The 26,056-nt window shown below is 43.5% G+C and overlaps 3 protein-coding genes across 8 annotated transcripts in view; 1 reads left to right on the top strand and 2 right to left on the bottom strand.

The window, feature by feature from the left end:
* Window positions 1-7,338, bottom strand: part of L2HGDH (L-2-hydroxyglutarate dehydrogenase) — a 32,763-nt gene extending 25,425 nt beyond the window's left edge. The window contains exons 1-2 of the mRNA XM_038406112.2: window positions 7,216-7,338; window positions 1,190-1,305 (exon numbers count right to left, since the gene is read on the bottom strand). Of these exons, the coding sequence (XP_038262040.1) occupies window positions 1,190-1,305; window positions 7,216-7,310 (211 nt within the window). The 5' untranslated portion in view covers window positions 7,311-7,338. The remainder of the gene's footprint in view (window positions 1-1,189; window positions 1,306-7,215) is intronic.
* DMAC2L (distal membrane arm assembly component 2 like) lies at window positions 7,026-12,593 on the top strand. 5 transcript variants are annotated; one of them, XM_038406201.2, is made up of 5 exons: window positions 7,026-7,163; window positions 8,749-8,859; window positions 10,071-10,279; window positions 11,116-11,287; window positions 12,463-12,593. In XM_038406201.2, exons 2-5 carry the CDS (start codon window positions 8,753-8,755, stop codon window positions 12,575-12,577), a joined length of 603 nt encoding a protein of 200 aa, XP_038262129.1. In that variant the 5' UTR covers window positions 7,026-7,163; window positions 8,749-8,752; the 3' UTR covers window positions 12,578-12,593. The 5 variants fall into 5 exon arrangements, with proteins under 5 accessions (XP_038262129.1, XP_043371574.1, XP_038262130.1 ...); XM_043515639.1 differs by having other exon boundaries at window positions 7,047-7,161; window positions 8,746-8,859; XM_038406202.2 differs by having other exon boundaries at window positions 7,060-7,163; window positions 8,697-8,859.
* Window positions 12,594-15,529: 2,936 nt separating this feature from the next.
* CDKL1 (cyclin dependent kinase like 1) overlaps window positions 15,530-26,056 on the bottom strand; it is a 33,756-nt gene continuing 23,229 nt past the window's right edge. For both annotated transcript variants that reach the window (XM_043516787.1, XM_038406209.2), the window contains 4 exons: window positions 22,781-22,863; window positions 20,739-20,795; window positions 20,294-20,449; window positions 15,530-16,566 (listed from right to left, as the gene is read on the bottom strand). In XM_043516787.1, coding sequence (XP_043372722.1) covers window positions 16,459-16,566; window positions 20,294-20,449; window positions 20,739-20,795; window positions 22,781-22,863 — 404 coding nt within the window. In that variant the 3' untranslated portion in view covers window positions 15,530-16,458. The remainder of the gene's footprint in view (window positions 16,567-20,293; window positions 20,450-20,738; window positions 20,796-22,780; window positions 22,864-26,056) is intronic.

Here is a 26,056-nt window from a genome sequence, read left to right as displayed (position 1 = left end):
TTCACCCGTGGGACGGAAGGCCTGAGTGGTACAACAACACAGTAGGCCAGGTCGCAATGCCACTCACTCAAATTTGGCCTGGCTGGCCCCCCATCGTGATGGCGGGGCAGCTGGGCCAAACCTGAGTGGTGTTGCGACCAAATGCACCAGGTCAAAATTCCTGGGCCCAACCCTGTGGGACAGGGGCCACAGAAGCTGCCACTGCAGGGTGACTTTATTAAAAATCACAAACACAAGTCACGGACAAACAGGAAAATCATGGTATCCATGACGTTTTTCCCACCGTGACAAAGCTGCAGACCTAGCCATAGGCCTTCCTAGATGTATGATTTTCCAGTCACGGTGGTAGATGTAGTGGTACATCACAGGGGTAGGCTCCACAGATACAAACAGCAACTTTACCTTTTGCATCAATTCTGCTGCACTGATGTCATTTACCCCTTCACATAACACAAGACCTAGGCAGCAGGTTTAAAACAAACAAAAGGATGCATTTCTTCACACAACACACAGACAACCCATGGAACTTGTTGCCAGGATATGTTGTGAAGGCCAAAAACATAACTGGGTTAAAAAAAGAATTAGTTAAGTTCATGGAGAACAGGTTCATCAATGGCTATAAGCAAAGACAGTCGGGATGCTCAAGTGTCCCTAAATCTCTAACTGCTGCAAGTGGAGACTGGATGACAGTGGATGTATCACTCAGAATTGCCCTGTTCCGTTCCTTCTCTCTGAATCATCTGGCACTGGCCACTCTCAGAAGACAGGATACTGGGATAGATGGACCATTTGTCTGACCCAGTATAGTCATTGTTATGTTCTTCTGACTAGTTGGGGCAAATCCCCAGTCAAGACAAGGCCAAAGACTCATCCAAGGGAGCTATTATGCTCTTCTTCCATAGTCCCTTGACAGGACTGCACAGTGAAATTATTCCAAAGGGGAACCCTTCATTCATTTCAGATAGATGGGCAGATAGATACTGTTTCCCTCTCATTAAAAGAGAGTATCCCACTTTTTTTTTGTTAATTTTTTCTCAATTCAATACCCTAAAAATTGCTATTTTAGTGTGTATGTGTTTTTAATTAAAATATCTTACAGACTGACACCAGGAAACCAGAAATAAGCAAGGGAAGAAAATGCAAACTTCTTTGTCACTCTCTGATCCAGCGGATATCATGGATATCATACCTAACTCCTTCTCCTTTTCCAGCACACTGAACGTGAGCGATGGGTGTCGCAGAATGAGCTCTCTGGCAGATGCAAGCCCCACAATTCCACCGCCAACAACAACCACGTCAAAAGTGCTATTAAAAAAAAAAAGCGTCATGTTGTAAATGCTCGCTAGCAACATGCTTCACATTTACATGGAAAGAAGCTTCATTTTAGCAAATGAACATTGGACCCCTTTACAAATGTCTTCTTGAAGACCCACTTCTTCTGAAATGCATACAAGAAGCCAGCTGACTAAGTCATCCGCTGATTTACCTTTGAGTGGCCCGCTCGTTTATGCTGAGGAAAGGTGCAGAAGATTAGGAGGAAAGAGGGGTGTGTCTTAAACAAAACAAAACAAAACAAAAAAACGCACCTGGAAGTGAAGCTGGAAATTGCTATGTGAGGAAGAGTAGGGAATTAAAGGGTGACAGGATACGCAGAGAAAAGGTATAGTTCAGTGTAAAAAATAAATTAAAAAAAAAAAAGATAAAAATCTGTAACTAACAAAGCATGTGTCTATATTCACCCTGATCACAATACTTGTCTCATTTTGTCCAAGCTTCATCTGCCTTAGTGTTTTAGATTTTATGTCCTCCAGGACAGGGCCTGTAGGTGGAAAAGCGCCTAGCACATTTTGAGTGCTAGCACAATAACTAATAATGCTAAGAATACAGTAGACTGTCAAACTGTTTGCTCCTCCCTATTTTGATAGATGCAATTTTCCCTTCAATGCCCTGGAATCAGCAAGTCCATGGCTCCAACTTGACAGTGTCAAGTCATTCTTCATGAGCATTTAGGACATCCAGATTCTCTGTTCATAGAATAGCTACCATTTAGCCAGGCAGGAACTTTAGAGCAGACTCACAGATGAAGCCACAACCACAGATCTTGGTCCAACGCTGAGACCATCTGAATTTAATATTGTCACATTGTTTCTTTGTACCCCCCGATCTGTGTGTACCCACCTGTGGTCTCATCTCATACTAAGATTGTAAGATCTTCAAGACACTGTCTTTTTTGTTTGATGTTTGTACAGCGCCTCGCTCAAAAGAGCCCTAAACATGTACTAGGGCCCCAAGGCACTACAATAATACACATAATAAATAATAATAATTTTAGGACTGTGTCCCCATGTTAAAAATGTTCATTATGAACTCAATTAACAAGGTTACTCTACTCTGACTCACAACCCTCCTGGACTCTTTCATAATTCTCTCAGGCAGCAGAATACAGTATAACCATTTCTTAAATTACATACAAAGTATATGCAATACAAATAGTAAACTCTTCAGAGGAAAGAAATGTCCTGATCAAATATTTGTTTAGAGTTTTCAGTGTTGATAAATGCAAAGTGATGCACATTGGAAAACATAATCCCAACTATACATATAAAATGACGGGGTCTAAATTAGCTGTTACCACTCAAGAAAGAGATCTTAGAATCATTGTGGATAGTTCTCTGAAAACATCCACTCAATGTGCAGCGGCTGTCAAAAAAATCATTAAGAAAGGGCTAGATAAGACGACAGAAAATATCATATTGCCTTTATATAAATCCATGGTACGCCCACATCTTGAATATTGTGTGCAGATGTGGCAGCCCCATATGGCTTCCGTATCAGGAGAGATTAATAAAAGACTGGGACTTTCAGCTTGGAAAAGAGACGACGAAGGGGGGGTTATGACTGGGGTCTATAAAATCATGACTGGTATGGAGAAAGTAAATAAGGAAGTGTTATTTACTCCTTCTCATAACACAAGAACTAGGGGTCACCAAATGAAATGAATAGGCAGCAGGTTTAAAACAAACAAAAGGAAGTATTTTTTTCACACAACGCACAGTCAACCTGTGGAACTCTTTGCCAGAGGATGTTGTGCAGGCCAAGACTATAACAGGGTTCAAAAAAGACCTAGATAAATGTAGGGAGGATAGGTCCATCAATGGCTATTACCAAGGATGGGCAGGGATGGTGTCCCTAGCCTCTGTTTGCCAGAAGCTGGGAATGAGCGACAGGGGATGGATCATTTGATGATTACCTGTTCTGTTCATTCTCTCTGGGCCACTTGGCATTGGCCACTATTGGAAGACAGGATACTGCGCTACATGGACCTTTGGTCTGACCCAGTATGGACATTCTTATATTCTTAGAGCCATTCAAGTTTACAGTGTAAACCCTTACTGACACTGAACTCTTTAAATCAAGATTAGCTTTCTTTCAAGAAGATATGCTGTAGCTAAACCAAAAGGTACGGTCTTGATGCAGGAATTACTGGGTGACCTATGTTATGCAAGTGGTCAGACTAGATGACCAAGATGGTCTCTTTTGGCTTGAAATCTATGAATCAGCACTTAAGTGGAGCATGCAGGATAATGTGATTTAAGCAAAAAATTGATGTACTGTAAAGGGGATACTCTGGTGGGAATAGACCTCATTCTAAAATACTGTACCTACTTTTCTTTTTCAAAATCCACTCAGTTGTCAAAAAATTGTAGGAAATCCCAACCAAAGCTACTATTTTTGTAGGACCCGTACAAACAGGTTTTGTGTTTCTGTACTTACTTTGCAGCATCAATTGAATAATAAACACCATCCCCACAGCTACAAACGTACCTGCTGACACTGACAGAGCCAATCAATAGATAAGCAAATAATGTCCTTTTGGAATCTACCACATTAGAAACAGGAAGACAAATGGTATCTGAGGGTAGCCAAGATGAAAATAATTTTGTTCAATGTATTTTTATTTTGTTTAAAAATACTGTCTCCTGTGATGCTATGGAGCTCACTGCAGCTCATCACCACAGGATCCATTTCCTACCTAGGCAAAGACACTTCCTGTGTTCACATGTAGGCACCTGGGAGTTCTGGGGAAGACTATTTGAAAAGGTACTTAAAAACTGGGAAGGTGTCTGGATATTTGCATAGTGGAGCATGAGTACCTTTATCTTACAAATTTTGGGGAGAAGACTATGGACACGGTCCTTTCAGCAGCTAACGTAAATGCATTATTGGATTAAATGGAAGGCCCTCTCCTGCTGTCTCCGGACTGGTGGCCCCTGTTACTGAAATATATACAATGTGAAAAGTGCCTCACATTAAACAAGGATGAGTCGAAATTCAGATCTAACCTCAAGATATGGAAACATATTTATGTCCCAGTGTCATGTTTCTGTACTGCATGTCCATGGACCAACAGCAGGTATTACTTTACAGCAGTGGTTCCCAAACTTGGCTTGCAGCTTGTTCAGAGTAAGCCGCTGGAGGGCCGTGAGATGCTTGGTTTACCTGAGCGTCCGCAGGTACGGCCACTTGCAGCTCCCAGTGGCCACAGTTCGCTGTTCCTGGCCAATGGGAGCTGCGGGAAGCAGCGCGGAACGGGCTACCACTTCCTGAAGCTTCCATTGGCTGGGAACCGCGAACCGCAGCCAGTGGGCGCTGCTAGCGGCCACACCTATGGACGCTCAGGAAAACCAAGCATTTCACGGCCTGCCAGGGGCCTACCCTGAACAAGCCACAAACCAAGTTTGGGAACCACTGCTTTACAATAAAATTCTATTATGTGAATATGATAGAGTGAGATATACCTGTATCAAATTGTGACCCCATTTATTCTGAGAACATAATTTTGATGCAGAGTCACCACTTTGTATTGTAACCTTCATGTTATATTGCAATCCACATTGTGTATTAGAATGTGGCGTACTGAGGACTGCGCTGGAATTGCAAGCTATCAATTTAAGAGTGAGGAGGGTTTCTGAATCCAGCCTGCAGCCTAGAGCCTGGATGGCTCTGTAGCAAAGCATGAGCACAGCAGACAGAGAATCTGAGAAGAGCCAGGTGGGGTGGGCTGTGCCTCAGTGACTAAGAGAGCAGCCTGTTTTCTCTCTGTGTGTTCTGAGGTTCTTGTGTGTTACTTGTTCTGAATTCTAAGAAATAAAGTAGTGTTACACTGCAACTGTCTAGCAACAGTATTTATGTTTTCTATCTCATTTCTGGTTGCACGTTGTGAACATAACAAAGCATCCATTTTGTAATACAGAATTGATGCCTAATGGAATGACCATTTCTGAGAAGCTAAGACTAGAGCCCTGTATCCTCATCCATCTGCGATCCGCAAAAATGGTCCACGGATATCTTCAGATGTGGATATAAAGCAGATATCCGTGAATTTACAGGGCTCTAGCTATGACAGAGTAATCTAGAGCCATCAACTCCAGGTATACCTGACCCCCTGCAACAACGATGAACTTTCTACGCAGTAGCTGGCTGGGAGCAGGGACTGGAGTTACTCAGACGATAGCAAATGGCTGGGAGAGGTGCAGTTTCTTTTACTAGCTACATGACCAAAGAAGCCAGTGACTAACATTAAGAAGGGATGCCTCTGAGCAAGGAGGCTGTCCGTGTCCACGGCCATATGCCAAGAAACTTGTCCAGAGAGAGATGAAAAGCAAGGAGGAGTCTGCCTAGCCTAAGGATGCTGACCAGGCCTCAGGTTCACAGAAGGGGAAGGATCAGACTAAAGCGGGGTGGGGGAAGGAATCATCTCAGGACTGTTTGTGGTTTCTTCAAAGATCTGTAACTCTATGCTGTTCAGAATAAAGTGCCTATAATTAATACATTACTTTGCTAAGCTTGCATTCATTGGTTGCCAGCCACATTGTTCCCGTTAATCAAGAAGCTCAGTGGACCCGGAGCAAGGTGGAACTCAGGAAATGTGTGTAAGCAGCGGGGGGCTCGGGAGGCTTGTGATACTGATTCAGAGGGCTAAAGCAGCTAGGCTGCAGAGCTCCTTGTCTAGGGTGACCAGACAGCAAGTGTAAAAAATCGGGACAGGGGGTGGGGGGTAATAGGTGCCTATATAAGACAAAGCCCCAAATATTGGTCACACTACCCTTATCAAAGGAAGAGGTGCAGACATGATGTCTGCAACTGGGAGCGTGCCTTAGAGATCAAGAGCTAGAAGAGACCTGGCTGCCTTAGGAACTCATAGGATCCAGCCAATGGATCAGCTCACACACTGGAGTCTGTCCACAGAAGGGGACTGGGTCAAACCGTGACACCAACTTGCAGTGACATTTATTTTTTAAGTGACAATAGTTTCAGTTTTTAGTTCCCATATTGCTGTGCGTTCAACATTCCTGACCCATCCATTCTTTCGTGAGACTCAAAGCGCCTCGGTTTACTTCACTAGTGTTAGGCCCACAAGGGCTCTAAGGTCCCAATTCTGCAAAAATTCATGCCCTGCCTGCAATAATCCCATTAAATCAGCGGGACAACTCACGCTGGGCACAGGTAAGCACATGTGCTTAGGGGGTTTTGCAAGTTTCGGTCCCAGGTGCGCTGTACTCTGCCTACTGCCAGTCCTCCAACAAGGAGCTGAGGGCACTGGCCCGTTATTAAGCATCACTCCAGGAACAGGTTTCAGAGCAGCAGCCGTGTTAGTCTGTATTCGCAAAAAGAAAAGGAGGACTTGTGGCACCCTAGAGACTAACAACTTTATTGGAGCATAAGCTTTCGTGAGCTAGTGAGCTGTAGCTCAGGAAAGCTTATGCTCTAATAAATTTGTTAGTCTCTAAGGTGCCACGAGTCCTCCTTTTCTTTTTACTCCAGGAACAGTTAAAGCAGACCCGCAGCAGATCTTTCCAGCAGCGGGAAACTTGCGTCTCAACCAAATTTCACTGGCCTAAGAGAAGCGCGAGCGGCCGCTGAAGGGTCACGGAGCAGATTTCGCCGCTTAAGTCTTCCCTGCTCCGGCAAGGGGCAGGATCACGAACATAAACCACCCCGCGGCCCCAGGCCGGCCTCTGCCCCTGGCAGGCCCCAGCTCGGACTTCCCCCGCCCCCCGGCAGGCTCGCCTGCTTCGGGCCCAGCCTGACCGAATCCACTTCGGCTCCGTCTACTCCCAAGTCAGCGCGTCCACACGCGGCCCGTCCCCCGCCGCCGCCAGGTTAGCGCCGGGCCGGGCTCCCGCGGGAAGGGCTCGACCCCGGCGGCCTCACCTACTGCGGCGGCGCGGGTGCCCCGCGGCCCGGCCCAGCCCGGGCAGGCGCGCCCGGCCCCAGGCCCGGCCCGCCCGCAGCAGCGGCGGCGGCATCCTGGGCTCGTCCCGGCGGCGGCGGCTCTCGGAGCCCGGGCCCGCCCCGCTCCTCCCACAGCCTCGAGAGGGGGAGGCGGCCCGGCCCGGCCCCGGCCCCGGCCCCGGCTGTCAGAGCGGGCCCAGGGCTCCTCCTCCAGCCCCCGGGGCAGGGCCCGCGCCGCCTCAGGGGGGCGGGAAGGCCGAGCCCGGCCAGGGCGAGCTCAGGGCAGCCCGGAGCCTCGCCGGGCCGGGCCGGGCCGGGCCTGCCCCTAGCCGGGGTCTGAAGGCTTCCGGCACCCAGCAGCGGCCCCGGCTCTGTGGCTGCCGTGGGCTCTAGCCCCCCAGGGCGGGCTCTCGCCCCCCGAGTGCCGCGGGGTCCCCAGGGGAGCGGATTGGGCTAGAGCAGGGGGGGCTGAGGGCCCGTCTGGGCTGGGGCTGGGGCTGCTATGGCGGGCCATGAGCGCTCGCAAAATTGGGGTGGGGGGCCAGAAATGAGGCGTGTGGGAGGGATCCGGCTGGGGAGGAGGAGTTTGGGGTGTAGGAGGGGGCTCTGGGCTGGGACGGAGGGGTTCAGATGGCAGGAGGGGGATCAGGGGATGGGGGTGCAGGAGGGCGCTCTGGGCTGGGAGCGACAGGTTTGGAGGGCGGGAGGGGGATCCGGGCAGGGGGTTGGGGAGAGGCTCAGGGGTGCAGGCTCTGAGTGGCACTTCCCTCAAGCGGCTCTCAGAAGCAGCGGCATGTCCCTTCTCCAGCTCCCACGCAGAGGCGCTGCCAGGCAGCTCTGCGCGCTGCCCTGTCCGCAGGCACCGCCCCTGCAGTTCCCATTGGAGTCCCGGAGGGGGCCATTGGAGCGTGTAGGAGCCAGAGCGGGGCCATGCCGCAGCTTCCGGTAGCCACATGGTGCGGCCCCTGACCCCGTGCCCCAGCTGGAACACCGGAGCGGGGCAAACCCCAGACCCTGCTCCCCAGCGGGAGCTTGCTGGGCGGCTTAAAACAGCTCACAGGCCATAGTTTGTCCACCCCTGTGCTAGAGAGCCCATTTAGGAGACTTTTCCGGCCTGCACTAGCTCTTCTTAGTGGTGTGGCCTGACTAAATTAGATCAACAGCAGGTGGTGTGGCTGTGAATATAAACTACTTAACATTTATTTACATCTGAGTGCAGATGCCATGTGTTCAAAATTTGAAAACAAAACTGATCTTTGATTCCAAGTTGCAGATTTAACTGACATTTCTTTCTTAGCACTTCAGCATTTTTCAGGCTGCCAGTCGAATGGATGCATCTGATGACATACATTCCTATCTGTAATTGCTAAAACATTAAAAATATCCTCCCATTAAGTGACATAGTGTTATTTAAAGAAAACAAAATACCTGTAATATATGTTTTCTTTGTATGTGACTAGTGGCAAGAGGACAGAGGCACCAAACTGAAATTTCAGTAAACCTCTCTTTCAGTTCTATGATGCTGTTGGGAAAGTTCATACAACCAGTGCACAGCTTAAAGAAACTGTCAGCCCCAGGTGCATGCAGGCACTTCTGGGGATGGCTGAATGCAGTTTTTAACAAGTAAGAAAAACAGATGTGTTTAATAGTTCATGTGCTAGTTAAAAGCTCTGATGCACATTGCTATGTAGCGTGGATAATCAGTTAATGCAAAAGCAACTGTAGCCAGTTACAAGTCACAGAACAGGAGAGAGCTTTCTCCAGTAAAAGTGTTTTTTCTTTTCAAATAGTATACTGGTGTCAGATATTGGTTGTTTCTTACATTTTCCAGTAACAAAATCACTGATTTACAAAGGAAAGTGTGTGCTTTAATCAGTATATTGTGGGGTAATTTTATTTATCTTGGTTGAGACTAGTTAGAATTTAAATTCTAGCTTCATAAATCCCCATCTTCCTTTGGCCTTGATTCCATTAGCATTTAAATTCTGGTTCTAGCATTCTAAATTTCCTTTATGTATTCAGAAGGCGCTCTAAAGAAATATCTTTCCTAATGTAATTTAGTTGAACTAACAGGTTTTTTTTTTTTATAAAAAAAAAGTTAAAATGTAATTATTTCTCTACCAATAACAAATGTCAGACATTTATAGTCTGCATTCAGTCTTCTTCAGCATTCTCCACCAAGTCCTAAGAAGCATCCTCACAGAATAGATCCCAGGATTTTAACTAATTCCTGGGCTGTGTCCCTTTGTAGTACTAGTAAATCTTGAGGAAAGAGATGTCAGGAATGACACATATGTAGCAATCTGGAATGGAATCAAAACTGACTCGGGAGGCAAAATCCCAAACACTGTTGTAAAGCCTTATCCTGGGCTGATGCTGGGTATCTCCTGTATACACACCTCTCTGCTTAATTCATGCTTTTGCAATACTTGTGTAGCATTTTCATGCCTATCAAGTAGTTTTGAATTAATAAAGTAGAGCAAAATGAGCTTAATGAGTGCATGGGTTGGCAGAGGTAGAATGCTGAGCACAGTCAGAAGGAGAGAATTAGTTCGAGAGAAATACAAGTGACAAATCAGCTAGCAATATTTTTCTTCATTACATTACCAAAATTTATTTTTCATTTAAAATATAAATTGACACAGGTTACCAGATTTAAAAATAGTGCGGACTTAATAAATTGATGTAAACCACTGCCCTGGGACTCAATCCTATCTTTCTCTTTTTCTTTCATCATACACTTAAAAATATTTATTGTGCAGTAATAGGGCTGCAAATGTGATAAAGCTGTACATTGGTATAGGAAGATCTAAATGTTTGTTCTACGTTGACAGGGTAGACTATGAACGTATACAGGCTGTTGGCCCTGATAGAGCAGCTTCTGAATGGCTTCTGCGGTGTGGGGCGCTGGTTCGTTTCCAAGGCTATGATAAATGGCAACATGACTACAATGGTCTCCCAACAGGGCCTTTAGGAAAATACAAGATACAAGCAATCGATGCCACGGAGTCCTGCATCATGTACAGAGGATTTGATTATTTGGGTAACCAAGACGCAGCTTTGCAAATTATATATTGTCCTTAAAATTCATCCATTTGCATCAAAGACTGAGCAGTTGTCTTTTTTTGTTTCTTTGTGAATCATAGAGAAGGCTTGATTTTTAAAAGAAAAATGTTTGTGTTTTAATTGAGAAATATCAGATTGTACATTTGTTTTTGCTGGAGGTCTCCTTTTAGGATTCAGATGGATTGGGAGCTTTGTCAGCCATTACTTGAAGAGCGAAGAGCATTAAACAATTGGAACAAAGATTTAGTAGTTAAATAAGTGCATAGTTCAATATGCATTAATGCAAACCAGGATTTTAAATGTTCTGAATAAAAAAGAAATCTAAATCGTGTCAGTTTTTGGTATTTGTGAAGCCATAGTCTTTTCTAGGAAAAGCCACATAAGTAAGCTCTGAATTTCTAATTTAAAAGAAGCAGAATTTTTAAAAACCTGTTGCCTTTCAGTCATCCTTTACACAACAAAGAACAAACATGGGACACACACTCTTCTTTTTTCTTTGCAAGTTATCTTAAATTTCTTGCATAATTGCATGGTTAGTTCAGCACTTATCAGTCATGCTGGAAATGCTGATTTTCTGTCATTTGCCTACTTCCGCGTACAAGCCCTGAGAACCTTAGTCATGCTTTTGTGATTGTGAAGCCAACAATGGGATTGCTGCAGAGTGCAGTACAATAATTCATGCTGCATTATGGCTCTTCCATATGCAGGCGTCTGTTGCCACCCATTTATGGAAGCATGAGAATCAGAACTATAAACTCGTTGGCAGCATCTCATACAGTTTGCTCCTTGCATTATGATTTTTCTCTTTTCCAGATGGTCTCAGACAAGTTGAGGAAATTAAGCTGAGCAACTGTATTTATATCCAGGATGAATGTCTGCAGAGGATCAGTGAGACTGAGAGCTTACAGAAAAGTCTTCTGCGTCTGATGATAATTTCCTGTGGGAATGTCACAGATAAAGGCATCATAGCACTCCACAAACTAACGTGAGCCACTGAGGGAATGTCTTGTAGAACACGGCTTTTCTAGCTGTTGCCATATTTGTATGTTTAGAATAATATTGGATTACTGACGTTCATTTTTTTGTTTACATTAGATTTCAGTAGTCTTTGAGGTACAACGAAAGCAAAAACGGTGTGGGCTGTTCTGAGAAATCAGTTTTAGTAGTTTGAATTAACACACAAAAATCTAACAAACCCATTAACCTAACAGCAATTCAGTAATAGAACTGTAGGCTATGGTGCTGAAAGTAGAAAGCCTAAGAGTATGTGAATCCTGAACTGAATCATGTCCCCATTTGTAGGTGAGATTCAGAAATGTTGGTTGCTCAACAGATTACAGCAGATCATGCTGTCTGTGTGCTGAGGCATTGTCTCTGCAAGTGCAGTGGATTAGTACATTTACCTGCCATCTTTGGACTACTAGGAACTAACAACCCACTTTCACCTTGCTTTCTGCCACTGAGCACCCCATCCCTTTCTCCTCAATGTAAAACAAAAACAAACAAAAAAGCCCAACCTTGGCATTTACAACACACTGCACCTCCTATTATCTTTGTTTTCTTTAACCACTTTCCTTTAGCTGTGTCCGATGTAGCTCCTAAGGTCTTTGGGATAGAGGCCTTGTTTGTTTTTTAAACCCTGCATGGGAAGCAGTGTGCCAGTGAAGCCCCTATTCAACAGAGCACTTCATAGAATCATAGAATATCAGGGTTGGAAGGGACCCCAGAAGGTCGAGCAGCACTATACTCTTTGTTTATTATACAGGAGTATAAACACTGATGAAGTCCTTGCTAATGGTGAAGAGGAATTAGTTTGGCTTTCATGGCTTTAGTAAGTTACTAGGAGGACTTCAGATAGCATCCTGCTCTTTTTACATTACTATGTGGGGCAGGGGTCTTGTCTTCATTTTTGTCAGCAAAGCATCTTGCACACTTTAAGAAATGAATCAATGGAAGCTTGTAGCTACTAAGCACCTCTGAAAACTTTAGTCAACCAATTTTGAAAATACTGGCTCCTTATTAAAAATTCTTTGAAACACCTACACCCCCCAGAATCTCATCGTATGTATAATTAATTTAAGCGTGAAAGTATCTGTGCTTTTGAAATTAATCACTCTGTCTTGTAAAGTAGCCTCTGACTGACTTTTTATATATTTATAGGAACCTTGAATATTTATTTCTGAGTGACCTTCCTGGGATAAGAGAGAAAGAAACTACTGTTCAGATCCTTAAGAAATCAATGCCATCACTGGAGCTGAAATTAGATTTAGAATAAAGGTATCTTTACATAATTCTGAGGTGTCTTATTTCATAATAATTCTCCTTGAACTATGTGGGTTATATAGTTGTCACTATGCTTATATTTCCTCATGGAAGAAGATCTCTCATCTATAACTTTGATTTTTTTTTTTTTAAATAGCTTCAATCTCAATGAAATGTAGTTGAACTTAATTTGTGCTTTCACTTAACTACAGCGAATGCAATTCTGTAAACATGTTACCAATGTGTATGGTGAAGTTTTAGTAAACACTCTTGAAAACCAATTTCAGTCAAATCCAAATGGAAAGAAATTCAGGGTAGTTTTTTCAAAGACAGGCTCTATAATTTTTCCAAGGGACTACAGCTGGTAGGCTGAGCACGGTTGTCCTGTGAAGAAGCAGGTTTTCTGGTGGATGCCCTTGCACCGGCTATTGCTTTAAACCACTTTGGGCTTAATTAGGCCTAGTACCTACCACTGAACAGGTTTGGGTGCACTTCATGAAATGACTTAATTAGTAACAAATAGTTTATACTTCTGCCAAGTTGAAAGAGGTGGTCTGTCTTCAAAAGGGTTATAGTGCTTTTATGAACCCCTTCCAGGATTCTGTGGGGAGGGCAAAGAAGGGCTTGCAGGGAATTGCCAGGACAGGGGAGCAAGGTTCTTGCTAACTCCACCATTGTATGTTGAGAGTTCCCAGAAGGGGAGAATGAAAACCTCTATTCAGTCTCTTTCATGACAGCCCTGAATGTTTCTTTTTCTCTCTTCCACTCGGGGAATCTTTTCTGGGTTGTACCTATGGCTTTTTCCCTCTCCTTTAAATCCTTTCTCCCACAAATTTAATACAGAGCAGAATGGAGAACATCCCTTTGTGTCCCCTTTGAACAACCTGCCCATTCTGAAAGACTCACTGACCTGTATCTTGGAGGGTATATGCTTAGCAAGTTGGAGACAATAAAGCTGAGCTGATATTTATTTTAGGATAAATATGAAATGAAAGAATTAAAGTTAGCTTAAAGAACAGCCCTGACTAGTAAGTAGAAGGAAGGCCTTGAAAATAGTGAATTATAAGGCTAGAAGGAATGAAGTAGGTAGCATGTCTGGTTCAAAGAATAACTAAAACTAAGGAAAGGTTTCTAAAAAGGCCTCTGACCAACAGGGATGACTGCAGATGGTTTTAAATAAGACTGAGATTCTGTCTTAAAATGACCTGCATGGTCCTTCCCACCCCACATATCAGTGTCATCTCAAAAATTAGGGCCTGTATGAACCCAGATGCAAAAGAAATACTATCGGACAGCAAGGAGCAGGGGCAGAGAGAGGGAGGAAAGGCCTTGGGGAGAAATACAGTCTGATCTGGAATTAAGGATGAATTGTTCCAAATTGTTTTTTTAGCTAAAGTCAGTACTTGGCCATGCCATCATTTGTTTGTTAAAGCGCATAAAAAGTAAACTCTGAAAAGATTCATTGGCTGACCAAGATGGGTCTAAGCACCCTGGGGTTTAGCCCATTTGTAAGTATCCTTATCAAATAAGTGTTTTGTTACTGTCTGGATATAGTAAATTGCTTACACTTCAGGCATGTTTACACTTTATTTACGCTTTAGGCATGTTTAGAGCAATTGTATAAATACCATTTGGCCTTTGGATTTAATAAAGGAATGAATGGTTAAATTAGTGGTGTGGTAATATCCTTCATAAATAATAATTCCAACACTGGGTGTCTCTATTAGTGAACTCTGCTACTCAACTAGAAAGCTCTTCAGGAAGAAATATGGCCACAGAGGAGCGCTGAGTGGGAAGGGGGAATCTTTGAGGAAAAAATATAATCAGTATAATTTTTTTAAACAGGCTATCATGTAGCCCCCTACAGCTGCTGCTCTCACAGAATCCACTGATGGCAGGAGATAGTTTCAGTCTCTGCACTTCAGCTTTTTCCTTACCAGTGAGTGGACTTTTTCTACTGGAACGGGCCTTGGGATTTAATTAAGTGACATATAGTGATTAGGGAAAATTAGAGAGACTGTTAGGGAAAGCAACAGCCTAAAGCACTTAAAAGAAGATGCAAATAGAAGTGTCCCACTAATCTACTGTTATGTGAAGCGTACTAGCAATTCCACCTACTTACAAGAGCGCTGCTGAAGGCGCCTTAGGACCCAGCTAGTTGGTGTCAGAGTGGACCTGGTTTTTGATCTTACATATGTAGATGTAACTTGACTTTCACAGAATTACTTATACTTCATCAGTACAAATGAGAGCAGAATCAGGCTCTGTGAGTTCCCTTGGGGTTTGTACTATTGGTCTTAGGCCAATCTCTGACTATTAGAGATCAGGATGAGGTGGGGCAGATTATCTCACATCTGCCTTCCATGGAGTGCTCACATCTTCCTCTGAAGCATCAGACACAAGATTCGGGACTAGATGGACCTCAGGGCTGATCCTGTGGCAATACCAATATAGCTACTGTTCAGAGGGTGGTAATGGCAGGAATTGTGCTTGGAATATGGAACTCCAGTACCGTCTACAGTTCACAAGATCAGGTCCATGATCTGACACACAGCCTACGTGCTACTTAACTATACAGCATAATTGCTGTTATATCACAAAACTGCAAGGCTGGATGATTTATTCCTATATAAAAAACACTGAAATTTAATTTTTCCCTCTGAGAAAGGACATAACCAAGCAAATACATAGGGGACAATGCTTGAGATTAAGTGATATAAAATGTATTAGTCCACTTATCTGAACATTAAAGTATAAAACAAATACGTTAATCTGTCCTCACAAGACTATGTCTGGCTATCTGCCCCACTAAAACAATGTCAAGTTTTTGAACTGCATTATACCTCTGATAGTATTCAGAAGAATAATACTTTCTCTGGACTTCAAAACAGTTGTGAATACTTCTGAGGTTGTACTACCAATATTAAGGACATACACCATAATCAAAACATTGACATACAAATAGGAAGGTGAACTACATTAATTTTATTCAAAACCGATAAAGTATTACATCGTGAGATTATACAAAGAAATGAGATTTATCCTAGTATAGATATTTAGGAGGCCTTCCTGCCCATTCCCTTCTAGTATTATAAACCACAGGTGAGCGGTTTCTGGTATTGATCAAACAAGTGAAATCTCTTGGTAATGCCAGAAAGGGAAAGGCAGGGGAAACCTAAAAGCAACAGCAAGGTTCTACTAAAAGTGTGTGTATCTATTTTATTGTCCCCGCCATCAGTGACAATGCTGTAGTCCATTGGGCATTCCATTACATTTACCTGAGGCTTTTCTAATGTTCCTAACACCTTATTTGCATTTTAAAAATATATTTTACCATGTTCAGCCAATAGAGTGAATGCTCAATTAGCTGAACAGTCTCTAGCCCCATTCTTACAAACTCACACAAGTAATTTTACTCACATAGGAAGTCCCACTGGTGGGCCTGCTCATGTGAATTAAATTATGCATATGCATAAGTGTTTCAACTGTATATTTTTTCATTATTTTTAATGCTTTGACACAATAGGACTTTCTGAAACAAATGTACTTGGCATGCTTGTGACTTTACTGCAAAGTCTTGAATACAGGCACTCAATGTGGTTTATTAAAGTCACATGCTGTAAGCAGTGGTTCTTGGTAATGCTGAACCACAATATAATCACAAAACAAAAACAAAACACTTATGTTCTCCTTTATACATAGAATACTGATTAGCATGCAGCTCTGAACTCTCTATGGTGACACACCATAAACTAACTTCAGAGATCACTTATGTGTCTATTGTAAAATTTCCATTAATTTAGTTTTTCACCGTAAGTCTTCCTTTTAGAAACTATTGAAGGCTTGCACTTTGAACAATAAATAGCTCTCTCTTAGTAGTGACTTGCTGTCTTGTTAGATGTTGGGGAAATGGTAGTTTAATTTTCTTGTGTTGCTACAGTACTTCTTGTTATCCAAAGCTGGTAAAATGTTACTGCTGGTTAACTGAGGCAGGTACTGTAACTAAAGCAGAAATCACAGTTTATACTTTCACAGGAGTTTGAAGTAATTTTATGCATTTCATTTTCTAAATGATACTGTAAGCCATTTGAAAATATTTGCGCTACATAAAACAGTTTTGCACTTCCCACATTTAGAGACCCAGAGCAGACATGCATTTGTTCATGTGATTATACAACTTGCCTTGGAACAGCTCTTCAAAATTTTACTCAACCCATTTATCTTGGGCAAATAATTTATGTTCATATTGGGTTCTGGGGAGGTGGATGGGTGAAGCCTGCCCATGGCAAAAGGACCTTCCCCCAGCCTAAGGGGAGGATCCACTGGGCCCAGGACTCAAATAATTACTGATGGCAACAGAAAAAACAAGGACGGGTGTGAGAGTCAAAGGGTAAAAAGTGGGGAACCTGAAGGGGACACCGAGCAGAGTTGACAGGAGGCAGGTAAAAGACTAGTATCATCATCAGTTAGTCACATGAGAAAGGGGCGTTGATTTGATCCATGAATTGTTTCCATCAGTCTTAACTTCAGCAGATGTGAGGGAAATTCCCACATCTTAGCCATTCTTTTTTAGGTGACAAATCTGAGGAACTGTCCCAGAGTGAAGTGTCAGTAGAAGAGGTTTTGGAACAGACTGATACATTAAACAGTAATAAGTAGGGCTGACAGTGTGATTGAAACTGCGATGAATCACGATTAATTATTTTGAGTGAATCGTATGAGTTAACTGCAATTAATCAACAGCCCTAGTAATAAGTCACCAGGACTAGATGGTATTCACCCAAGAGTTCAGAAGGAACTCAGATATGAAATTGAAGAACTACTAAGTGTGGTATGTAACCTATCACTTAAATCAGATTCTGTACCAGAGGACTGGAGGATAGCTAATATGACACCAATTTTAGAAAAAAATGCTCCAGAGGTGATCCTGCCTGTTACAGGCCAGTAAGCCTGACTTCAGTAACAGACAAATTGGTTGAAACTGTGTTCTGTTCTTTGCTAATCAGCACATAGATGAACAAGATTTGTTGGGGGAAGAGGCAACACGGCTTTTGTAAAGGGAAATCATGCCTCACCAATCTATTAGAATTCTTCAAGGGAGTCAACAAACATGTCGACAAGGGTGATCCAGTGGATATAGTGTGCTTGGACTTTAAGAAGGTCCCTCACCAAATGCTCTAGACTTAAGCAAAGTAAGCAAGTCATGGATAAGAGGGAACGTACTCTCATGGATCAGTAACTGGTTAAAAGACAGGAAATAAAGGGTTGGAATAAATGGTCAGTTTTCAGAATGGAGAAAGGTAAATAGTAGTGTTCCCCAGGGATCTGTACTGGGACCAGTGTTTCAACATATTCACAAATGATCTGGAAAAAGGGGTAAACAGTGAGGAAGAAAAATTTCCAGATGATACAAAATTACTCAAGATAGTTAAGTCCAAAGAAGACTGAAGAGTTACAAAGGGATCTCACAAAACTGGGTGACTGGGCAACAAATTGTTGATAAATGTAAAGTAATGCACAAGTGAAAAAATAATCCCAACTATACATACAAAATGATGGGATCTAAGTTAGTCATTACCACTCAAGAAAGAGATCTCAGAGGAGGGATAGCTTAGTGGTTTGTGCATTGGCCTGCTAAACCCAGGATTGTGAGTTCAATCCTTGAGGGGGCCATTTAGGGATCTGGGGGCAAAAATTGTTGATTGGTCCTGCTTTGAGCAGGCGGTTGGACTAGATGACCTCTGAGATTCTACGATCTTGGAGTCATTGTGAATTGTGCTCTGAAAACATCTGCTCACTGAGCAGCGGCAGTCAAAAAAGTGAACAGAATGTTGGGCACCATTAGGAAGGGACTAGGTAACAAAACAGAAAATGTCATAATGCCACTGTATAAACCCAGGGTACATCCACATCCTGAATATTGCATGCAGATTAGGTCGCCCCCATCTCAAAAAAAGATACAGTACAAATGGCAGAGATACAGAGTCGGGCAACAAAAATGTTTAAAGGTCTGGAACGGCTGCCGTATGAGGAGAGATTGATAAGACTGGGACTTTTCAGCTTGGAAAAGAGACGACGAAGTGGGGGATATGATGGGGTCTATAAAATCATGACTGGTGTGGAGAAAGTGAATAAGGACGTGTTATTTACTCCTTCTCATAACACAGGAATCAGGTGTCACCTAATGAAATTAATAGGCCACAAGTTAAAAACCAAACAAAAGCAAGTATTTCACACAATTCACAGTCAACCTGTGAAACTAGTTGCCAGGGGATGCTGTGAAGGCCAAAACTATAATGGGGTTCAAAAGAGAATTAGATACATTCATGAAGGATTGGTCTAGCAATGGTTATGAGCCAAAATGGTCAGGGATGCAACCCAATCCTCTGGGTAGCCGTAGCCTCTGACTGCCAGAAATTGGGAGTGGACGACAGGGAATCATTTGATGATTGCCCTGTTCTGTTCATTCCTTCTGGATCATTTGGCACTGGCCACTGTCGGAAGACAGGATACTGGGCTAGATGGACCCTTGGTGGGAGCCAGTGTGGCTGTTTCAGTGTTCCAGTGGAATGCAGCTGTTGTGGAAGGTCACAAGGAAAGATGAACTCACAGATGGCTAGTGCAAATCCCTTGGAGGACTGAGAGCATCAATATTAGAGACCTTGGGCTGTACTGCGTTTCAACGGGAAGCCAGTGTAGAGATCAGAACCCCTAGGTGATGTGTTCATGGCAACCTGTGTTGCCAAGCAGAGAGGCAGCTGCATTTGGTACGTCAGAGTTTATTCAGGGTGTGCAGTTTTATTGGCCGAGCGAAGCAAAGATCCCGACACTTGGCTTGACGGCATTTCTCTCTTTGTGTGTATGTATTGCAAGCCCTTTGGAATGCCACATCTGATGAATTCCAAAATGTCAGCGAATGGTCTAGGCACCAAGGGGCAGAACACTAGCGATTTTGGTAAAAATCGGAAACTGGAAGGAGGAAAGGGAAGCGGGGGCGGCGGACACAGAGCCCCAGCACCTAGTTAGTAGAGCCAGCAGTTTCGGTCATCTCTGCAATTGTCTATAGAGAGACAAGCCAGCTGATGGCAGCTCTTACATCTACCAGCATCACCACCATCCCCATCTCAGCTCTGCCCAGCCTCCAGTACAGTTTCAAATGCTGACACCTTGAATGACTTATCTCCCAGCCAGAAAGAAAGGAGTATGATAGTAGGGAGGGCACAGAGCCTCTGTTCCGGTGGCAGGAGGGAGTGGGAATAGTTTCAGGGAGTCCCTGAAATAGAAGAGGGTGGAACACAGGAAGCTTGTGGGGGAGGGATGCAAGGAGCCCCTGGGTTGTGCAATGAGCTTACCCCACAAAGCAAGAGAGCATGAGCTAGTCTGAATCTAATAACTCTCATGACAGTGTTCTGTCAGGCATCTTCATTTCTAACTGGCTCTGGCTAATTACACTTGTCTCCTGTTCATCCCCCACTGTCTCAATGAAGATCTGGCCTAAAGTTCAGATTGCACTGGGCTGGCTTGTTAGCAAGGCAGGTAATTGTCTTCTTGGATTACAAATCAGAACCACCCATTTCTGCAGCCCACTGCTGGTCTGATCTGGGGGGATCCTCATCTCCCTGAAAACTGCAGGTGTAAGAACTCCAGCTCAACCTGCTGGAAGCTACAAAAGGGAAACAAGCTCCTACCTGAGGCTATGGGGCACTGAACACTACAAAGTAAACCTTACCCCTGGCACGTGCTTTCGAGTTGTCCGGGTTGGTTTCCGAGTGGCTTTTTCATGTTCCCTTCCCAAATCTCCTGTTTCTCTCATGCTGTCGAAGTATGGATGTTGCAGTAACTGTTCACATGTGAGCCTCTCAGCAGGGTCCATATGAAGGCAGCCCTAAGCACATGTCATACAACTAAGGATCACACAGGTTGTCTTTTTGTGTACAGTGGCATTACAACATTACAGATGTTAAAAGCAGCTGGTTTTAATGAACATCTGTGGGCTCTGGGGTTTTTTTAATGGATCCTTGGAGTCCGGGTTTTCCAGGGTTAAGAGTCAACATAGAATTCCCCAAGCCATGTCACACACGCAGGTGGCTAACACTGAATTATCCTTCTCTTGGATAACCTACATAGAGATTAAGTCTGAACTCAGTACTTCACACAGACTGTACTTCACTTACCTTCATTAGTCCTAGTGCAGGATATGAAATGTTAGGAAATTTCAATTCTAGTGGCTCCTGGGGGAAAAAAAAAGTATATTCACATTAGTAACTGTTTCAATTATCAGGATGTCATCACGAACATGCTTTCCACACCACATGATTAGGGCCCTACCAAATTCATGGTCCATTTCGGTCAATTTCACAGTCCTAGGATTTTAAAAATCATAAAATGTCATGAGTTCAGCTATTTAAATCTGAAATTTCACAGTGTTGTAATTGTAGGGGTCCTGACACAAAAAGGAGTTGGGAGGGGTCACAAGGTTATTGTAGGGGGGGTTGCAGTACTGCTACCCTTGCTTCTGCGCTGCTGGTGGTGATGGCGCTGCCTTCAGAGCTGGACAGCTGGAGAGTGGCAGCTGCTGGCCCTGGGAGCCCAGCTCTGAAGGCAGCGCTGCTGCCAGCAGCAGTGCAGAAGTTAGGATGGCACGATATGATATTGCCACCCTTACTTCTGCCCTGCTGCCTGCAGAGCTGGGCCCTTAGTCAGCAGCCGCCACTCTCCAGCCGGCCATCCCTGAAGGGAGACCAGATTTCACGGTCTATAATGCATTTTTCATGGCCATGAATTTTGTAGGGCCCTACACATGATGCATTCATCATCTCTTTTCACTTCCAACTCAGCCTATTTCACACTCATCAAGCATTTTAAAGATACTTGAGTACACAGTTACTGAATAAACACACACTGATTGAATAACGATTTGTTTATTGTTTTGTTCTGTTTGTTCCTGGCATCCACATTTTTCTGCAGTCATGGCTCATGATGTTCTGAATCCAGTATATCCAGTGTTAGATAAACTGAAAGGAATTTTATAGAGGATTAAAGACAAGGAACAACAAAATAACAAAGGTCTGTGAGGATTAAACCACGAGAAAATATTAAAGTAATTACACATGAATTGATTGTATAACAATAACTAAGATGGAATAAGATAACCATCTGCAAGTATCAGATGCAAGTAAACAGCAAGAAGAAGAATTGTTTCGAGGTCTGAGTGAGTCAGATTAGGGGTGAGAGGATAAAAATGATCAAAGGAAAGTTTAAACTGATCAGATTAAAAAATCAACCAAACAAGACATGACTGAGCTAAAGTCACCTGCAAAACAGTCTCCCAGTGGATATGGCAAGAGCCCTCTTTGGGTCACTTAACACTGGACTGGACAGACTTTCAAGTACATACTGCAGGGAACAATCCCAAACAAGCAGAGGGACAAGCAGAGCTGGTAACAAGGGGCTTTTCCATCTCTGGTTTCTGTTGGCCTGACCCTACAAAGTAGAGTTCTGCAACCCAACCCAACCCAAACCTGATGGGACCCCAATGCAAACAGCAGGTTGTGGTTGGGTTGGGTCAGAAAACAACCTGACCCTCTCGGGCTCAGATGGCAGCAGCGGGGCGCGCAGCTAGGGGTGCTGCCAACCCCATGAGCAGAAGGTGGCAGCAAAACTGACTCAAGTTTGGGAGAAGAACCAGACCTGGGTCAGAAAATGACTTGGCCCTCTTGGGCCCACATTGGGTGGGTTTGGGTCCGGTCAGGCTTAAAAATTAAGCCCATGCAGACCTCTCCTACAAAGACTCATGCTCATGAGTTGAATGGCACTACTCACATGCTTAAAGTGAAGCACATGTTTCAGTTTTTGCAGGATCAGGGCCTACGATGTGTCCGCATTTGGCGTTTGCTGTGTCCAATAGCAATGATCGCCTCGGTGTAGCACTTTTCATGCAGAATACCAACGGGCCAGGATCAATGGCTTTTAGCTGTGCCACAGGCCATCAGTTCCTTCCATCAGGTCATTAATCCCTAGGAAATGCCTTGAATCTCAGTCAGTTATCGCTTAATTGTAACCCTATACGCAGCTCTGTGAACAACAGCCTAACTATACACCCCACGAGAGTCAAAGCAAGAACACTTCTCTATCCAGAACACAACCATCTCATTTGCATAGCATACAAATTGCTGATTAGTGTTGGACTCAAGTTAAGTGTGTAGGGCACTCTCACCTTGTTCTCTGGATCTGGAATTCGTACCCCGCTGAAGAACTGATTAGTGCTGAATACTTGCTGATGCCTAGGAATAAGATCCCCTTTAATCAAAAATAAAAAGCCAAGTCAGGTGAATTAGATATTTTACTAGCCTACATTTTACAAGCTTATCCTGTAGCAAGGCTGAAACTACACTCGAGAAGATTTTTAAATAGATATCCTGGCATCAAGAGAACTAATTCAACATTCACTTACAAAAACTAATCATTCATCTTGACTTCACTGATTAAAAGTCTTGATCACTTTTAAAACTATCACTATGTTGCAATGAATTGGCTAGTTCATGCTACTTTACTAGATGGAATCAGAACTGCTCGACTGTGTGTCACTGGCCCTATACTGCTAATAGCTAATGGAGATTCTTTTGTAGCAGAAGTGATAGAAGCCTGTGCTTTTGGAGCAGGTGATCCAACTTCAATCTCCACTGCTACCACCAGGGTCTGAATTTCCATGCTTTGTGTGTAGTGACAATCAAGCCATGGTTGCCTTGGGTATTTATTTTTCAATATTAATGCCTGGTTAGTTTTTTCCCCCTCACTGTTTGGCAGTTTACATCATGCTGGCAAATTGTGAGTCCCACAGCCTAAAAGACACTTTACTATAGCAGCAAGGAGCATACCGTGCAAGAGAAAAGGCATGCCCACTTTTTACATAAATAAAGCCTCTCCATGTCAGCACCATACTGGTATCCCTAGCCTGGTAGTATTCTAAAGGACAAGTCTTTGGTTGGTTGAATATAAACATAGATGCGTGTCCAAGTGTGAGAGCTAGAGGGTGCTGCATGAACAGCCGTGAGATCAGGCTGCAGGACTCGAAAGCGAAGCCCTGCTATCCTGATGCGTACGGGACACTCTAACACAAGGGAACACTGGAGATGCTGCGTATTAAGAAAACAAATCAACCAGTAACTCCCCTGATCAAATCTAAGAAGATGGAACAGTCCACTGCTGTAATGAATGACTGGCAAGAGCTACTGTTTGTTTTGGGCTTTACTGCATCGTTGGCATAAGAATATGCTTTGTTCACAATGGGGGCTAGAAAGGTTATGCCAGCCCAGCGCTCAGATTAATGCTGTGTTTCAACACCTTTAAAGACAGGGGCTTTGCTCATGTTGTTTGTGACAATGGGCCCTTCCTTTATGAACCCTTTGGAAGAGGGACAGGCTAGGGAAGATGGTCAATCTGTTATTAAAATTTGATTTTATATTTATAACCTTCCTTTTGGATAGCCCTGAGCAGACGATCATTGGGCAAGAATGGGCTGAAATGCAGTAACAGGCATATGTTAATGCCACGCTCCAAGAGGGTTTCATAAGCCCTGTCTGCAGCCCCCGTACTTATGAAAGAGCAGCTGGGATTGATCTAGATGTGAAAATCGAACCACTAACCCAGGGTTAACGTCGTAATGACACCACTGTAAGAACATAGCTTTGATCAAGTAGCTCTCCATGGCAAATCATTCCTTAACCTGTCTTCTTTCCACAGCCTGCATCAAAAGGAAATGTTTCTGAGCTGAAAGCCCATTCTTACAATAAATTGTAACTTTCCTAAAGCTTAAGGGGGAGCATTCCAGAGACTGTAGCAATCAAACCATGACTATGATTGGTTTTACCTGTATTGGATAACATATTTTATCTATTAAAAGGACTAATGGACTTTTACATGATTTTCTAAGTTACTCAGTAAGAAAATATGAAACTTGATCTATCCAAGAATCACATACGAAAAAGCAGGTTTGTTTTTTCCCAGAGCTGAGAATCCACTCCATATATTACATACTAATGTGAAACAAAAGCAGTAAGAGCTGGTTAATTCCCACCTAAAACTTTTAGGTGTCCCTAATGAAACACATGAACACTGATCTATTAAAATCCCAAATGCTAAATCCAAACCAGACTAATGATGCCTTTGTCGCTAAGCAATCGACAGCTACGAGAATCTCAATTCACTGTTTGCAGTGTCTTCCTCTGGATGTTCTGACCCTTTTACAAAATACATTTTACTGAGACTTCTCCCTAACTGTAATTAGCCAAGTCCAATTAGTCCTTACACAGAGGCATGGCGCTTGCCACAACTGCTGGAAAATAGTACGGCTGTTTCAAATCTTCATGCAGTCCAGACGGGATGATGAAAACGGGAGAGATTCACATTTTCCAGAGAGTTTGCGGTGCAGAAGGAATACGTTGTTTTTTTTAAATAAATTTTAAAAGGCTTCTATAAAAAAAGCTTTCCCTGGATAAAAACAAAGAATCGGAACGATGGCAAAGGCTACAGCTACTGCAGATGCAGCTCAAGGGGAGAGCAGTGGTGTACAGGGAACAGACATCAAAATAACTATAAAAAGAAAAGGACTTATGGCACCTTAGAGACTAACAAATTTATTTGAGCATAAGCTTTTGTGAGCTACAGCTCACTTCATCGGAGAGACTAACAAATTTATTTGAGCATAAGCTTTCGTGAGCTACAGCTCACTTCATCGTGTAGCTCACGAAAGCTTATGCTCAAATAAATTTGTTAGTCTCTAAGGTGCCACAAGTCCTCCTTTTCTTTTTGTGGATACAGACTAACACGGCTATTACTCTGAAACCTGTCAAAATAACTATGGCTCACATCAAACTGCAGCAACCCCTATCAAAGGAAATCCTCCCCGTGGACTCTCAATCAGGTCCACGGTGCTCAGATACCATGGTGATGGGCATGCTTACAAATCTACATGGACTAGAACACAGGGAGTCTCGTCCAGAGCCCTGGAAAGACAAAACACAGTGGCATGAGGCCTGTTCTAAACCTGGGGGAATGGCAGTGGGAGGGCTCCCTGGAGAGGAGCGAGGGAGATAAGGCCTTAAGCAAATAATTCACAACAAATAATCTGTCTCATTTCCCCTTTTTATTCCTGTTCGGGAACAGATGGCGAAATTCTCAGCTCTACTTGTTCCAAGTCAGGTCCAAGTTTTGCCCGAAAATACAGCTCTGCCGATGGCTAGTAAGCACTCCCTGCTCTCTGCAGCACTAGTCATTTACACAAATCATACGCTACTGTTTCTGTCCCCAAAACTGGGCCACATAGCTATCTGAAGGTCGCACTCTAAGGGGCAGATTCTGCAGCAGGCTCCATGCAGGCAAACCCCTGTGCCCATGTGGGGCCAGCTGCTGGTTTGGGGGCCTGACATACTAATGTGTGCTTGGAGCATACAGCTGAACTTAAAATTCGCTGCCGGTGAGTATTTGCTTCGGG

This window comes from Dermochelys coriacea, chromosome 6 (assembly GCF_009764565.3).
Source record: "Dermochelys coriacea isolate rDerCor1 chromosome 6, rDerCor1.pri.v4, whole genome shotgun sequence".
NCBI classification, from domain to species: domain Eukaryota; kingdom Metazoa; phylum Chordata; order Testudines; family Dermochelyidae; genus Dermochelys; species Dermochelys coriacea.
The sequence above is the reverse complement of the archived record's forward strand: the minus strand, read 5'-3'. Positions and strand labels throughout refer to the sequence as shown.